At 49.8% G+C, this 14,500-nt stretch overlaps 1 protein-coding gene across 3 annotated transcripts; it reads right to left on the reverse strand.

Annotated features, from left to right (window-relative positions):
• Positions 1–1,381: 1,381 nt before the first annotated feature.
• Positions 1,382–13,989, reverse strand: Mthfsd (methenyltetrahydrofolate synthetase domain containing). Of its 3 annotated transcripts, none has more exons than XM_036189224.1 (8): positions 13,931–13,989; positions 12,362–12,465; positions 9,981–10,094; positions 8,784–8,897; positions 7,109–7,199; positions 6,029–6,141; positions 5,220–5,345; positions 1,382–2,568 (listed from the first exon to the last, which is right to left on the reverse strand). In XM_036189224.1, exons 1-8 carry the CDS (start codon positions 13,944–13,946, stop codon positions 2,122–2,124), a joined length of 1,125 nt encoding a protein of 374 aa, XP_036045117.1. In that variant the 5' UTR covers positions 13,947–13,989; the 3' UTR covers positions 1,382–2,121. The 3 variants fall into 3 exon arrangements, with proteins under 3 accessions (XP_036045117.1, XP_036045118.1, XP_036045119.1); XM_036189225.1 differs by lacking the exon at positions 9,981–10,094 and adding an exon at positions 10,125–10,238; XM_036189226.1 differs by lacking the exon at positions 9,981–10,094.
• Between the last annotated feature and the right edge of the window lie 511 nt (positions 13,990–14,500).

Here is a 14,500-nt window from a genome sequence, read left to right on the forward strand (position 1 = left end):
CTCCACAGCCTCCACATCAGTTCCTGCCTTCAGGTTCCTGCCCTGCTTGAATTCCTACCCTCACTGTTTTTGATGATCAACTGTTGTATCGAACACTGAGCAAAATAAATCCTTTCCTTCCTAAGCTGATTTTGATCATGGTGTTTCATCACAGCAATAGTAATCCTAAGACGGTCAGGGTGAGATCCAGCCCAAAAGACCAATTTCTTCCCAACAGCCTAAACCATTGGTGAAGCCAAGTACCACGTGGGTGGGTACCATGGAGGGCCCAGAATCATGCAACAACACTTACCTCAGCACCTGACAAGAGTTCTTTCTTTTTATTATGTGCTATATGATCACAGCAACAAAGGATGCAATGACTTTGTCACCTGTGGCTCGCCAGCCACCTGGGGAACAAGACTGAGACAGGGTACACCCTGCAGCACCCACCAGGGCTGAGACCAAGGGCACCCAGGCTCCAGTGCTGATGCCACTTTAACAAATACACAAGTGGTTCAGATTGTGTGTCAACACATCTGGATTATTCTGGCCCGAAGTGATAAGAGGTCCATACCATTTGGGTGACCTGAGTGATCATTTGACTGGAGTCAGGCTTGGCTGATTTTTGGGTAAGGGTCATCTCCCCATTCCCCAGCTCTGATGGACCGCTCACACAACATGGGATTTCCTGAGTTGCTCATGCCCTGCTGGTCTGCAGCAAGAGGGTGAAGACAGCTCCATGCTGCTAACCTGCAGCCACAGTCCCACAGGGGACATCAATGCTAAAAGGGACACAAAGGGCAGGCGAGGACCCAAATGCAGGCAGAACCCTGGGGAAAGCACAGCAAGGAGAGGATGAGATGGCCAGTGGCTGTGCTGGGGAGGAGAAAGAGGGGAGGCTAGGCCAGCAGGTGCAAGGCCAGAGGCCAGCACAGCTCAAGGCCTACTTCCCATGTCCACTCCTCCTACCACCTGTGACAACTTGGAAGGGATTACTGAACTAGCACAGTGTTCTCTCTCCCTCTCTCGGTTTATTTGAGACAGGGTTTCTCTGTAGCTTTGGAGCCTGTCCTGGAACTCGCTCTGTAGACCAGGCTGGCCTTGAACTCAGAAATTCACCTGTCTCGACCTCCTGAGTGCTGGGATTAAAGGTGTGCACCATCATCTCCTGGCTCTAGCATAGTTTTCTAAGGCTGGGTCCCTGCAAGGAGATATGTGTCACAGATTTTTTTTTTCTTTAATATGTGAACAAGGCTGGGTCGTGGTGGCTCATGCCTTTAATCCCAACACTCAAAAGGCAGAGGCAGACCGATCTCTGTGAGTTCAAGGCCATCTTGGGCTACAGAGTGAGTTCCTGGACAGCCAGGGCTACACAGAGAAACCCTGTCTCGAAAAAAAAAAAAACAAATAAATAAATGAACAAACAAAAAATAGGTGAACAAGGCCTGCCCTTCTGGGACAAAGGACAATTTTAATGGACAGTATGGAAGACCCATTGGTAAAAATAAGGAACTTCTCAGGCACGCACATTTGAATGAGTCAAACTCTCTTCCTAAAGGCTCATTCTGACTTTCTGCCTAGGATCCTGGCACCAGTGCTACCCTCCTCCTTCCCATCCTCACAACCCTAAGCCTGTTGACTTAGAGCTGGCAGCCTGGGTAGACATGATCACATAAGGGCACTGTGGTGTTGCTGTGCTCCCCTCTCCTGTTCTGCTGGATGGGGGTCTGCAATGATCACAAGGACAGCCTTCTGGCTCTGCTGCCTGCCCTCGATCCCCGCCCTGGCCTCTTCTCTGTGGGCCTCTGTTACTTTCTCTCCTATCCAAAATCAGATCTCCATTCTTTACCTCTTGTCCCTACTGCTCAGCCCCTAAACCTTCTGCACCCAGAGAGCATCACATGGACTTCACAACCAGAACTGGAATGGGTCAGAATGAGTAAGAGCTCACAGTATCCTGAGAGTTGTGATGTATTGCTTGCTACACATCCCCACCCATCAGGAAAGTTTGGCTCCTCCCAGGAAGACAGCATATGCCTCACAGAGCAGCAGGCTACCATCAATGGCAAACTGTCACATGCCAGAGACATCCCAGTAACAGAGAGGGCATGGCTCTTCTGCTGAGGACTGCTCACCAGGTCATGTATCCCTCTGCTGCCCCAGTGCCACCCTCAAGGTGTTGGCACCAAGATGTAGGCCCTGAAGGCGGGAGGCAGCCTGCTGGGCAGCAGCTGAGTCTGCATAGTGTAGAATGGCCCTATGCTGTGGCCCCTGCCAGGTAAGCCTCAGGGGCACTGCCCCCAGCTCCTGGAGTGCTCTCTTCAGCTCACGTACACGAGCACTGGAGGGCAGGTTTTCCACACGCACAGTGGCAGCTGGTTGGGTATCCACCCCCTGCAGGGGGCTATGGGACCTTCCTAGGGCACCTGCTTGTGACTGTGGTATATCCCGGGGTCTCCTGATAGTGCTTGGAGCTGGGCACTGGCTGTCAGGCTCAGCTTGAAGAGTGACATCCTTCCCGGCCCGCTTCTCTCGCTCACGGAGGCTCCTGAGTACTGGGATTTTCGTAAGCATTTCACAACTGACCTGAAAAAGACAGGTGACCTCAGTTGGTCTTGGGGTGTCCAGGGAGTAGTCACACCAAGGCCACACCACACACTCAGGAGGAATTCTGGCAATGTACCACACCATATGGATGAAAGGATGCTGAAGGGCCCAGCAGTCTTTGGGGAGCTAAGACTCCACTGCATGTTTAACTTTATTTAGTTCTGTGATGCTGGGGGTGAAGCACAGGGCCTCACGTAGGCTAGACAAGCACTCTACCACTGGGCCACAGCCCAGCCTGTGGTGGTACTGTGTTCCCCAAAATATTGTGCACCCTAATAAACTTATCTGGGATCAGACAGAACAGCCACAATATTAAACATACAGGATAGGCAGTGGTAGCACACGCCTTTAATCCTAGCATTCCAGAGGCAGAAATCCATCTGCTCAAGGATACAGCCAAGCATGGTGACTCAAGCCTTTAATCCCAGGGAGTGATGGCAGAAAGCAGAAAGGTATATAAGGCATAAGGATCAGAAACTAGAAGCATTTGGCTGGTTAAGCTTTTAGGCTCTGGAGCAACAGTTCAGCTGAGATTCATTCTGGATGAGGACTGAGACGCTTCCAGTCTGAGGAAACAGGATCAGCTGAGGAACTGGAGAGGTGAGGTAGCTGTGGCTTGTTCTGCTTCTCTGATCTTCCAGAATTCACCCCAATACCTGGCTCCAGGTTTGATTTTATTAATAAGACCTGTTAAGATTCCTGCTACACCAGCCATTTCTTATTTTGAGACAGGCTTCATCATATTGTCTAGGCTTGTCTGGATGTCAAACTTGCCATCCTCCTGCCTCAGCATCCAGAGTGTCTAGAAGATAAGCCTGCAATACCAGGCCAGGCCTAGATTCCATTCCTTAACAGAAAGTCACCAGCCTGTAGCTCTGACCCCACAGCAGCCTAAATGAAATCCTGACATCCTGAAGCTGCCCAGGTTGTCCCTTCATGTGCCACAGTGAGAGTGGACTGGGCCTCTATCTTCCTGGAGGAAAATGCTGGAGTTCCTTTGTGGGCCATTCACTCAGAAGAGAATCCTGCAGTCAGTGGTATTAACACAGGCCACAGAGGGCAATCCCTGCCTACCTCCAGGAGAGTGAGGGCTCCTATGGTACTTGCTGCTGGGATGGGGTCCTTTACATGCCCAGGAGCATCTCTTGGGTCAAACTGAGGCCTTGCCATACACACAGTCAGGCAGGTACAACACTGAGTATGACTCATGTAGCAGTGGGTCACCAAGTTGCTAAATGAACAGCTTGTTAAGCTCAGTGTCAGCCTGGCGCTTTTGCACAGGCCACCTGTTGTCCTGCCGAGTTGGTATAGTTGGTCACCAACATCCCAACCACCTGCAGAGGCAAGGAGAGTAGATCAGCATGTGGGCACAGCATGCCTTGGAGGATGAGCTGGGTGCCTGGTCCATGTGCAGACATGGCTGGAAGCATGTGGACCATCGGCAGCCAGTTTGCAAGTGGGCTGCCTGGCCTGAGCTGGCAGATCAGCCTGACAGCAGAGCCAGGCTCCATGGCAGGGTTTCTTGGGGTTTTTGTTGTTTGTTTGCTTGCTTGTTTTGTTTGTTTTGTAGCTTTTGCTGCTGTTTTATTTTTTTTGGGGGGGCAGGGGGATGGGAGTCTCACTATATAGCTCTGGCTATCCAGGAACTCACCCTGGAGACCAGGCTGGCCTCGAACTCAGAGATCCACCTGCTTCTGACTCCCGAGTGCTGGGATTTAAGGCGTGCGCCACCATGCCCAGCTCAAGGCAGGGTTTTTACAGTGCACACATCAGATCAGCACTCAGGCTCTGGGGTTGCTTTCCTATGAAACCAAGCAGCACAGGAGCTATGATGATGGTTTCTCCTGATGCTCTGGCTACCATGGAGTCAGGCATCACTCCTTTGTGGAACAGCCTGTTTTGAGTAGGGAGTGATGACACCCAGCATAGCGTGGTTCACTTCTCCACAAGTCCCAACCACACTGGCACTGCCATTTTCCAGCTGCTTACATTAGGGCTAGCAGAATGCAGTTGGTGCCACTGCCCAGGCTGACAGGGCATTCTGTTTTTCCTAGCTGGCAATTAGGAATGGTCATTATGTTTTGTCAATGTGCCACATGAAATGAAAATTCAACTTGTTAATTAAACAGAAAACAACATTTTATGTTCTAAAACTAATCATTCCAACCTCCAAAAATTAAACTCAAATTTGATTTTCATGTGTCAATCACCTAAAAGTTTGCAATCCCTTGTAGGGGCTGGCAGTGTAGGCTTGTAATCCTTGCTACTTGAGAGGCCTAGGCAGTGAACCCTGCCTCCAAAATAATAATCAGCAAAGGACTGGGAGGTAGCTCCGGAGCAGGGTGCTTACCCAGCACCACAAGGCTGTAAGTCCAACCCCACAGAACTGCAAAACCAAGGAAAAATAAAAACCTCCAGGATATGGTGGCACACACCCTGAGGAATGATACCCAAGGCTGACCTCTGGCCTCCACACATGCACATACATGAACACAAATGCGCACACGTACGTACATACATATGAACACACACACACACACACACACACACACACACACACACACACACACTGAAAAACTCTACCAGGAGAGCCACTACAGTAGGCCATGTCAGCCACAGTAATGACCCACCTTGGACCAGATGATCCCTGTTGGCTTTGGGCGTGCACAGCCTGTAGCAATGACCCTGGTGGGAGTGATGATGTAGTCAATGGTGAGATCGTGGTCCTCCAGAAGAGCCTCAGGGATGTCCACGACCTGGACAGAGTAAAGCGATGACTAGTCAGGTTACAGCAGGGCCCTGAAGGAACTGAGCAACTAGATAGACAATCTTCAGTGCCTCATCAGTCAATACCTCTCACAACATGATGCAAGGATAGGTATTGTGGAATATTATTTTAACTATGTGAATATGCGTTACATTTGTATATGTTGTGGCATAATACTTTAACTAGGCAAAGATGTGTTGCATTTGTTTATGCTACATTTGTTTAACAATGTAAAGACGTGTTGCTGTTTCACCTTGCCTGCCTAAGGTGCCTGATTAGTCTAATAAAAAGGTGAACAGCCAATAGCTAGGTGGAAGAACAGATGGGACAGAGAGACAAGTAGGAGGAGGAATCCAGGCTCAAGAGGAGAGAGAGAGAGAACAATGGAGAAAGAGAGGGAGATGTCTGGGGCCAGCCGGCCAGACACGGAAGAAGCAGGAAACATAGGACATGAAAGAAAGGTTAAAATAAGTTATAAGAAGAAAAAAAAAATAAGTTATAAGAGGTAGTGGGACAAGCATAAGCTAAGGCTAAGCACTCATAACTAATAAGTCTTTGTGTCATGATTTGGGGGCTGGCAGTCTGAGAAAGCCACTACAAACAGGTGTCCCTCTCCCCCTCCCTCTCCTGGAGTGGCCGAGAGGGCACCAATGACACATCCGCAGCACATACCTGGCAGTCATGGACAATGGTGACAACCGGTGTCCCTTCGTGGACAGCTCCCATCGACACCATCATGGCATATTCAAGATCAGCATAGCCTTCTCCCTTCCCAATTCGCCAGCCTAAGAGACGAGGTGGGGGCACAGCAGAAGTGGGTCCTGTCAGGCCTCTGGGAAAGGATGGGACCTAGTGTTCCTGTTGTCCACAGCAGCCCACAAGCAGCCCTGGAACATGAATCCATGGGCACCAAACTATCAAAGTGCACAGTGAGTAGGAGAGTCTCAAGCTCGCACTTGTGTGCCAGTCTTGTCAGCAAGACACAGTGCCAGCGGCCGGGTGCTGCATGCAGCACAGCTGCAACCAGCACTCGGAGGCCCAGGTGGAAGGACAGAGAGCTGAAGTCAAGCTCTGATCAAAACCAAGCCACGAAAGGTGTGCGTGTGAAGACACAGAAGAGGTCTACTCCAAAGGGCAGGGTGGAACGGCCTGCCTCAGGAAGAGAAGCCAGATGCAAAGAGGAGGCCAGGCAGAAGCACACAGGACCACAGCAGTGAGCAAGCAGTAACAGTCTCTGGCTCCCAGTGTACCTGGGTTCTCCTCGCCTGGAGTCTGGGTACCATAACAGCATCACCCCAGGAGGAAGCACACACCAAGATGCCTCTCTAAGATAGGCCTGCCTGAGCTCCTCTGATGGAAATGGGCATGTGAAGGAACAAGAAAGACAATGGGACAGAAGGGCAGCAGACAGTATGTGCAGCCTACACAGCGGGGTGAGCTGAGAGGAGATCAAAAGGCCGGCAGGAGACCCCACTGTTAGTGTCAATTGTCAACCTGACAGAGTCAAGCATCACCAGGGAAACAGGCCTCTGTATACACCTGTGAGGATGATCCAGATTGCATTAGTTGAGGTGCAAGGCTCACTCACTATTCTGCGGTACTCATGAGATTCTGGACTGACTAGAACAGGACTATACAATTGACCAGTACAGTGGCTGAGGTCAGGCATGCAGAGCTGAAAGACTGTCCCGGGGAGGTTTCAGGAACACTGACCGACGACCCACCGACCTGAACAGCCTGTCTCTAGCTTACCTTTCTCAGACACAGCAACAGATCCCACCACAATTAAATCCACAAGGACACTGGAATCCAAGCTCACAGGGACACTGAAGTTCCGCACACCCTATAAAGGGGAATGGGAGGCTGAGCTCATGGTCTCAGAGCAATCAGAGTGGATGTGACTCCCGCACTACCCTACAGGAGGCAGTATCTTAGGACAGCCAGTTCCAGGAACAATTTGAGGGTGTGTCTTCTGAAACTCCTACCCCAGGAAGATGGCCAGAGGGAACTAACCACATGAAGTCACAGAACACTAAAGCCAAAAGAGCATCATAGGTAGAGTCAGGGAGCCACACACAACCAGGCCGGACCCTGCTGAGCCACGGGAGCTGCATGGCACAAGCACCCCAGGATGGATGTTAGAAACAAGGACATGGGGGTTATGCACCTTAAGCCAGACATGGTCTGTACCCCTGTGTGGTCATAGCTTCACACAAGGCACTCTTGCTCCTGCATATGTACCCCAAGTACACCCACTCATCCCGGTGATTAGAGGCCTATATACAAAGTGTGAAGGGACTGCACCTGTGTAGCAGGTCAGAGAGACCTGGCAAGTCTCTTTTGGGATCAGTGCACAGCCAGGGCGGGTCTCCCTGGAGCACATCACAGTGCATGCCTGAAGCACCCACTCTGTTGGAGCCTTGTGCCGTCCCTCTCAGTGGCCATGAAAATAGGTTTCTCACTGCCTGAGTTGGGGCTGGGGACTGACCACTGCTCTGTCTCTGAGAATCCTGAGCTGTGACAGGCTTGGGATTGACCAGAACTATGGTTTTATCTTACTTTTCAACTTTTTTCTTTTTTCCATTTCCTTCAGTGCTGGGATGGAATCTGGGGCCTCACACATGCTGGAAGGGCTCTAGTGAGCTGAATTCCACCCCATCCCAATATTTTTTAATATTTATTTTGAAATGCAGTCCTGCTATAAAGCCAAGGCAGGTATGAATCAGCAGCCCACCTACCCTAGCTTCCCCAGAGGCTGGTTCCAAATGCACACCACCAAATCCAGCCCTCCCTAACATGATCCTCTATGCACACATATTTTGTCTTTATAGCATACTGTACTTTTGTAAGCCATAGCTAATTCTATTTTTTTCAATAAGAAAAGTTATCAATTCAACCTCAAGGTAAAAATCCCTTTACAAAGGATAAGTAAAATGACATATGATTCTTAAAAACAAAAACAAAAACAAAAACAAAACTATCAAATGATATTTAATGTAAGATGCAAATCCTGGTCCTCAAACACATCAATGAATTTACAGACTCCAGTTTAGCTGGACTGTGAAGTGTCTGATGACGTGACATTATGCTCCTGTCAACAGTTACAACTGACAGGCACTTTCCAGCCTGCTTGGCAAAGAGGGCCCATCCTGCCCTCCACTGCATCATGCTGCCCTCCACTGCATCATCTAAACAGGTGGGAACAAGCACACATGCACAGCACCAAATCTACCACAAGAGGGCACCAGAAGGCCTGATGAACAAGCACTTCTAGCAGAACCATCTATTCAAAAATCTACTGCATGGGCAGAACTGTTGAGTACTTTAACACTGCTCTCGTGGCTTTGTGTAAACTCCACGGTGTTCTATTTTACAGTAAGCTGACTCATGACGACGACCCCCCAGGGAGAGGGCTTCTAGCACTCACCTGGGAGGTGGCACATTTCCTTAGTATGTCTTTAGTGGCTCCAGGAGGTGGTGTGATCTTATTAAACAGCCCTGTCCTCAGTCGTGGCGTCGGGACGAGCAGGGTCTTTTTGCTCTTTAAGGGGAAAGACAATCAATTACACAGCAAATGCAAGTTTCCCCAGGAAGAAAGGGAATCTCAACTAAGGAACCTGAGCACACCTGGGCTGCTTCCCCTCTCATGCCTGGTTCATGCCGCTGGGGGAACTGCTGGTGACAGTACAGTGTCCACCCCCAGTATCCCCTCCCATCAGCAATGACTCCTGATGCTCCTTGTTGTCCTCACTGCTGTATGGGGTGTCACTCAAGTTCAAACTCCATGTCATTGCTTGGGAAGTGAGGCTGACACTTCTGTGTCCCCAGGAAGCCTCCTTGAATCTCATGGGCCAGATCCTGCTCAGCTTAGAGCACCAGAACAGGAGTTCCACATCACTGTTCCTCTCAGCACCAAGGCCTTATGACCTTCCTTACCACACAGTGTGGGAAGGCGTCCTACATAGCTGAGGCTTCTGCCATGTAACGTGACAGCAATGGAGGACCAGTAAGTCACTGCACGGCATCTGGCAGTGCCAGGCTGATTTCCAAAGCCCCTGTGCCTGACATTCAGTGCCAAAAGCAGCAGCAACCTTGGTTCAGCAAATCTATGTCAGTCATCACATTACATTAACTGTGTCGTTCAGTGATACCTTCATGGCTCTGCCTGTATTCACTTTAACTGCTTTGGTTATTATAATTGATTAAGAGCTATGAGCATTAAAATGCACACCAAACTCTCTTCTCATACTAAATGAGATGATATAAAGTAGTTTGAATCAATGCTGGGGGTGCTCTCTTTTTCTTTGAGAAGTGGTCTATACGTTTGTTTGTTTGTTTGGTTTGGTTTTCAAGACAGGGTTTCTCTGTGTTGCCCTGGTTGTCCTGGAACTCACTTTGTAGACCAGGCTGCCTTCCAAGTGCTGGGATTAAAAGTGTGTGCCACTACCACCTAACTACCACCTAAGACAGTATATTTATAATTGAGTTTTTTGTTTCAAGGAATTAGAACATTAAAAATTAAAATTGCAGTCACAGCATTTTACCTAGATACACTGCACACACTCAGCGGTCACGTGGAGGTTGAGCTCTCATGACTGAGGGCAGCTTGGGAACGTGGAGTTACCTGCAGTGCCAGCAACCGAACACCTTCCAGGGGCTTATCAGGGTCCACTTTCACTTCCTGTGTCCCAGCAAAGACTTCCAGATCTTTGATGCTTTGGCAAGCCAGGTAAGACCCCTAGTTAGGCAGAGACAGTGCTGGACTCACCTCCAGCACGAGGAAGCGGGCATTTCTCTGAGGAGCGTCAGGATTGACTTTAATGGTTCTTGCCACACTGAAAGCATGCAGGTGTGGGAGATGTCCCGCAGCATGAGAAGCACCCTGTGTGAATGTAACTACACGTCACCGTGAGGACGCGGGCCAGCTACAGCTTAGGGATCACATCCCAGCATCTACCCAGATACAGGAGCCCACATTCCCCCAAGGAGACATTTCAGAAAGAGCACAGGATGGAAAGGGACTAACCCAGAACTCAGCTTTTTTTTTTTTTTTGAGCTGAGGATCGAACCCAGGACCTTGCGCTTGCCAGGCAAGTGCTCTACCACTGAGCTAAATCCCCAACCCTTTTTTTTGTTTGTTTTTTATTTTTTAAAGATTTGTTTATTTTATGTGTATGTGTGCTTTATCGACTTTATGCCAGAAGAGGGCATCAGATCCCACTATGAATGGCTGTGAGCCACCATGTGGGTTGCTGAGAATTGAACTCAGGACCTCTGGAAGAGCAGCCAGTGCTCTTAACTACTGAGCCATCTCTCCAGCCCCAGAACTCAGTTTTTGTTTTGTTTTGTTTTTTTTAGACAGGGTTTCTCTGAAGCTTTGGAGGCTGTCCGGGAATTCGCTTTGTAGACCAGGCTGACCTCGAACTCACAGAGATCCACCTGCCTCTGCCTCCCGAGTGCTGGGATTACAGGCGTGCACCACCACCGCCTGGCAGAACTCAATTTTGAAGGGAAGAAAACTCTAAAAAGAGCACAAATCCCAAGAGCAGAGTCTGAAGAACTGCCACAAAACGGAGCTCATATAAGCACCACCCAGCCAAGGAGCAGGGTGCACAGAGACGACCTTCACCAGCATCATTCACTCCAGAGACCATGAGCTCATCCTGAGCTTCCTGTGCCCTCTTCTCTGCACTCCATGTCCATCTGTCCCCCACAAGGCATAGAAACAACCAAGACCAGAGGGAGGATGGTCTCCAGGGGCCCTGGAGTCTAAAGCCAGTTCATCCAGAACAAGAGCTAGGCCAGTGTAGGGAGAAGGTCCAGGCAACATGGGGTGCTGGTGGGCACCAAGTCCTAGGCCAGCCAGGGCCTTGGTCTATCTTCACAAAGCACTTCAGTTCTATAGTGATATTTTATTTGTATTGAAATGTGATTTTATTTGTATGTCAATAAAGTTGCCTTGAGGTCAGAGAAAGCCAGAGCAGAAGCCGAGCAGTAGTGGGGCACGCCCTTAATCCCAGCACTTGGGAGGCAGAGCTAGGCGGATCTCTGTGTGTTCAAGGACACAGCCAGCATAGCAGACACACGCCTTTAATTTCAATACCAACCATAGAAGACCTGGAGGTCTGTACAAACAGGCAGTGACGAGGAGGTCATGTGGCTGAGTTACAACCAATGAGGGAGGAGAACAGAAAGTCTTTAAATAGACAGGACGCACAGAAGTAGGTCTCTTGCGGAGAGGAGGAACCGCAGAAGCAGTGAAGGGTAAGGTTTTCTGCTTTGGCTCTGACCTCGTGGTTTTTAACTCTGCAACTGGCTCTGTGTTTCTTATTTAACAAGCAGGATACATCTACACAGTTCTCTTCAAAAAGACAAAGCAAAGACCACAAACAATTTATGATGCATGCCCCCTCCTCCAACCTCTCTGTCTGTCTGCCTCTCTGAGACATGGTCTCACGTAGCCCAGCCAGACTTCCAACTCACCATGTAGCTGTGGACGACCCTAAACTCCTGATCCTCCTCCTGTCTTCCCAGGGCTGGGATAGCCAGCTTGAGCCAGCACCTGGCTTACTTGGCCTCTTTCAGGCGAACTATTTTCCATGCAAACTATCAGCAATAGTCATCTCGGGTTGACTTATATTTTGAACAGTTAAGAAACTGAGGCCCAGGGCTTCGGGAAACATGATGCTTCTCTGGGCACTAAAGGCTGGGCTTCCTTCTAGGGGTTCCATAAGCCCCTCCATAAGTGGCTGAGGGAGGCCAGCTCTGTGAAAAGCACTGGTAGCACCTACAGTCTAAACCCTCCACTTCCACAGACAGGCTGTGCCCCACTGGGTGATGGAGGGAATGTGTCAGAACACAAAGAGCCCTCCAAGCCCTCTTCTGCCTTGGCTCACTGTGCCTCTAAAATCAATCCCAGCAGAAAGCAGAGGGGCTGTGTCACTGATTTTACTCTCCCAGAGAAAGCCTGATCCCCTTCTAACAACACCAGGAACACTTCTGTACCTTAAAGTTGGGAATCCTGTGATGAACAGGTCTGGGAAAGTCAGCTAAATCATGTGATTCCATATAGTCCCAAATTTGTTCACGGATGCCTTGCTTGGAGACACCTATGACCAAAAAAAGGACTGTGACTTACTGATAAAAAGCAACCTCACAGTGCACGTGGCCACTTGTATACCTGTCCTCGTGACAACACCCGTACAGGAGTTTGTGTCCACACCAGACCAGCTTAAGGAGCCAAGTCTCTCTTCACGCAATGGAAATAATTAATTTTCTCTCAAACTCCTTCACCAGTTGAAAGAAGAGCTCCTACTTAGCCTCCATTTCTGCTAGAAATGGGAACATACTGTAAGGCATAGCTGTGAAGTCATTTGTATTTTCTCTGCAGTACTGGGGGCTCCAGCATAAGGCACTCTACTGATGAGCTACACCCCTTTTTGAGGAAGGGTGTCACTCTGTGGCACAGATGGGCCTTGAACCTGAAATGCTCTTGCTTCAGTCGCCCAAGTAGCAAGAGGTACGAGTGTGTACCACCAGGTTTGGCTAGAATGTAGTCTTTTTAATTTGACTGTGGGTCAAATTCAGGGCTTCAAGTTAAGCCAGCACACTACCACTGAGCCACACTCCCAACTTATCCTTTTAAATTGTTAAACCTCACAAAACCGGTGTATAGGAAGCATATTTGTCTTTCCTTTTTTTCTCTTGTTTTGTTTTTGGAGACAGGGTTTCTCTGTGTGGTTTTGATGCCTGTCCTGGAACTCACTTGGTAGACCAGGCTGGCCTCGAACTCACAGAGATCCGCCTGGCTCTGCCTCCCAAGTGCTGGGATTAAAGGCGTGCGACACCACCGCCTGGCAAAAAAATAAGTCTTTTTTTTTTTTTTTTTGAGCTGAGGATCGAACCCAGGGCTTTGTGCTTGCTAGGCAAACGCTCTACCACTGAGCTAAATCCCCAACCCGTTGTCTTTCTTTTTAAAACATTTATTATAAACGTGTGTCCGCATTTGTTTACGTGTTTATGTGCATAACCAGCAACTGCAGGGGTTGGGGGCATGCAGGTGCCAACGGGAGACCAGGGGCCAGAGGTCACTGGGTCCCTTTCCTTGGAATTGGTAGTGTGAGCTATCTCATACGCTTGCTGGGACTGAACTCCAGTCCTCTGTAAGAGCAACAAGCGCTCTTAACCACAGAGCTTTCTGCCCAGCTCCAACTAGTTGTCCTTTGTAAACTCTGTGGCATCACAGGGTTTGCAAGGGCAGATTCCACATTGGCAAGTGGATGCATTCCAAACTTTCGCTGCTTGGTACATATGCTTCCCCGTTTAAAATGCTTTGTAGCGCGGGGCCGCGAATACGCTGCGGCTGAATGATCCCACCTCCCATCCTCACCCCCGCTCTGGCTAATTTAAACGTGTCTAGCCCCACTGGGTGAGGGTCGGACTGATTCTCCCTCGCGGCTGTCAGCCTGGGCATCACAGCCCTAACAGGACGAGTCGCACCCTCCACACGCCACGTTCGGACTATGGGGTGCCGTCCCAGCCTCGGTTTCCCCCACTGCCCTCTGCGTTCCTCACCCGTCAGTGCCTCCATGGCCTAGAAACGTCACAACGCGACGCCTCTCGCCGCTGAAGCTGGCGCTTTCAGTGACGTTAAACGCCTGCGCTTCGAACTGCGCCCGCGCACTGAGGCTGCTGGTCTCTGGGGCACAAGCATGCGCAGTCGACGCAGCGGTTGCGGGTTCCCGCTCTGGGGTCCTGTTCCTCTCTGACTTTACACTTGCCAAACTCTGCAGAAGCACTCAATGCCTCAGTGGAGTTGAGGTCGCCACTGAACAAGGTTGCCCAGGACTTCCCAGGGGCACATAAGCACACAACATGCATGCTTTCGTATTCTATGAATCATATACAACACATATAGGGCTGACAAAATGGCTCAGCTGGCACAGGCACTTGCTGCCAAGCCGAACAACTTAAGTTCCATCCCCCGGGCCCACTGTAAGAGACTGGTATTGACTCAGGATCCCTAAGACCAAGTTCTCAGCACAAGGGAGATTTATTTGCCCCAGGGCAATGGAGGCAGGGAATAAAAGAGACAAGCGCAGGTCAGGCAGCACTCGGGGGAGGCAGAGCCAGGCGGATCTCTGT

Source organism: Onychomys torridus, chromosome 5, assembly GCF_903995425.1.
Source record: "Onychomys torridus chromosome 5, mOncTor1.1, whole genome shotgun sequence".
NCBI classification, from domain to species: Eukaryota; Metazoa; Chordata; class Mammalia; order Rodentia; family Cricetidae; genus Onychomys; species Onychomys torridus.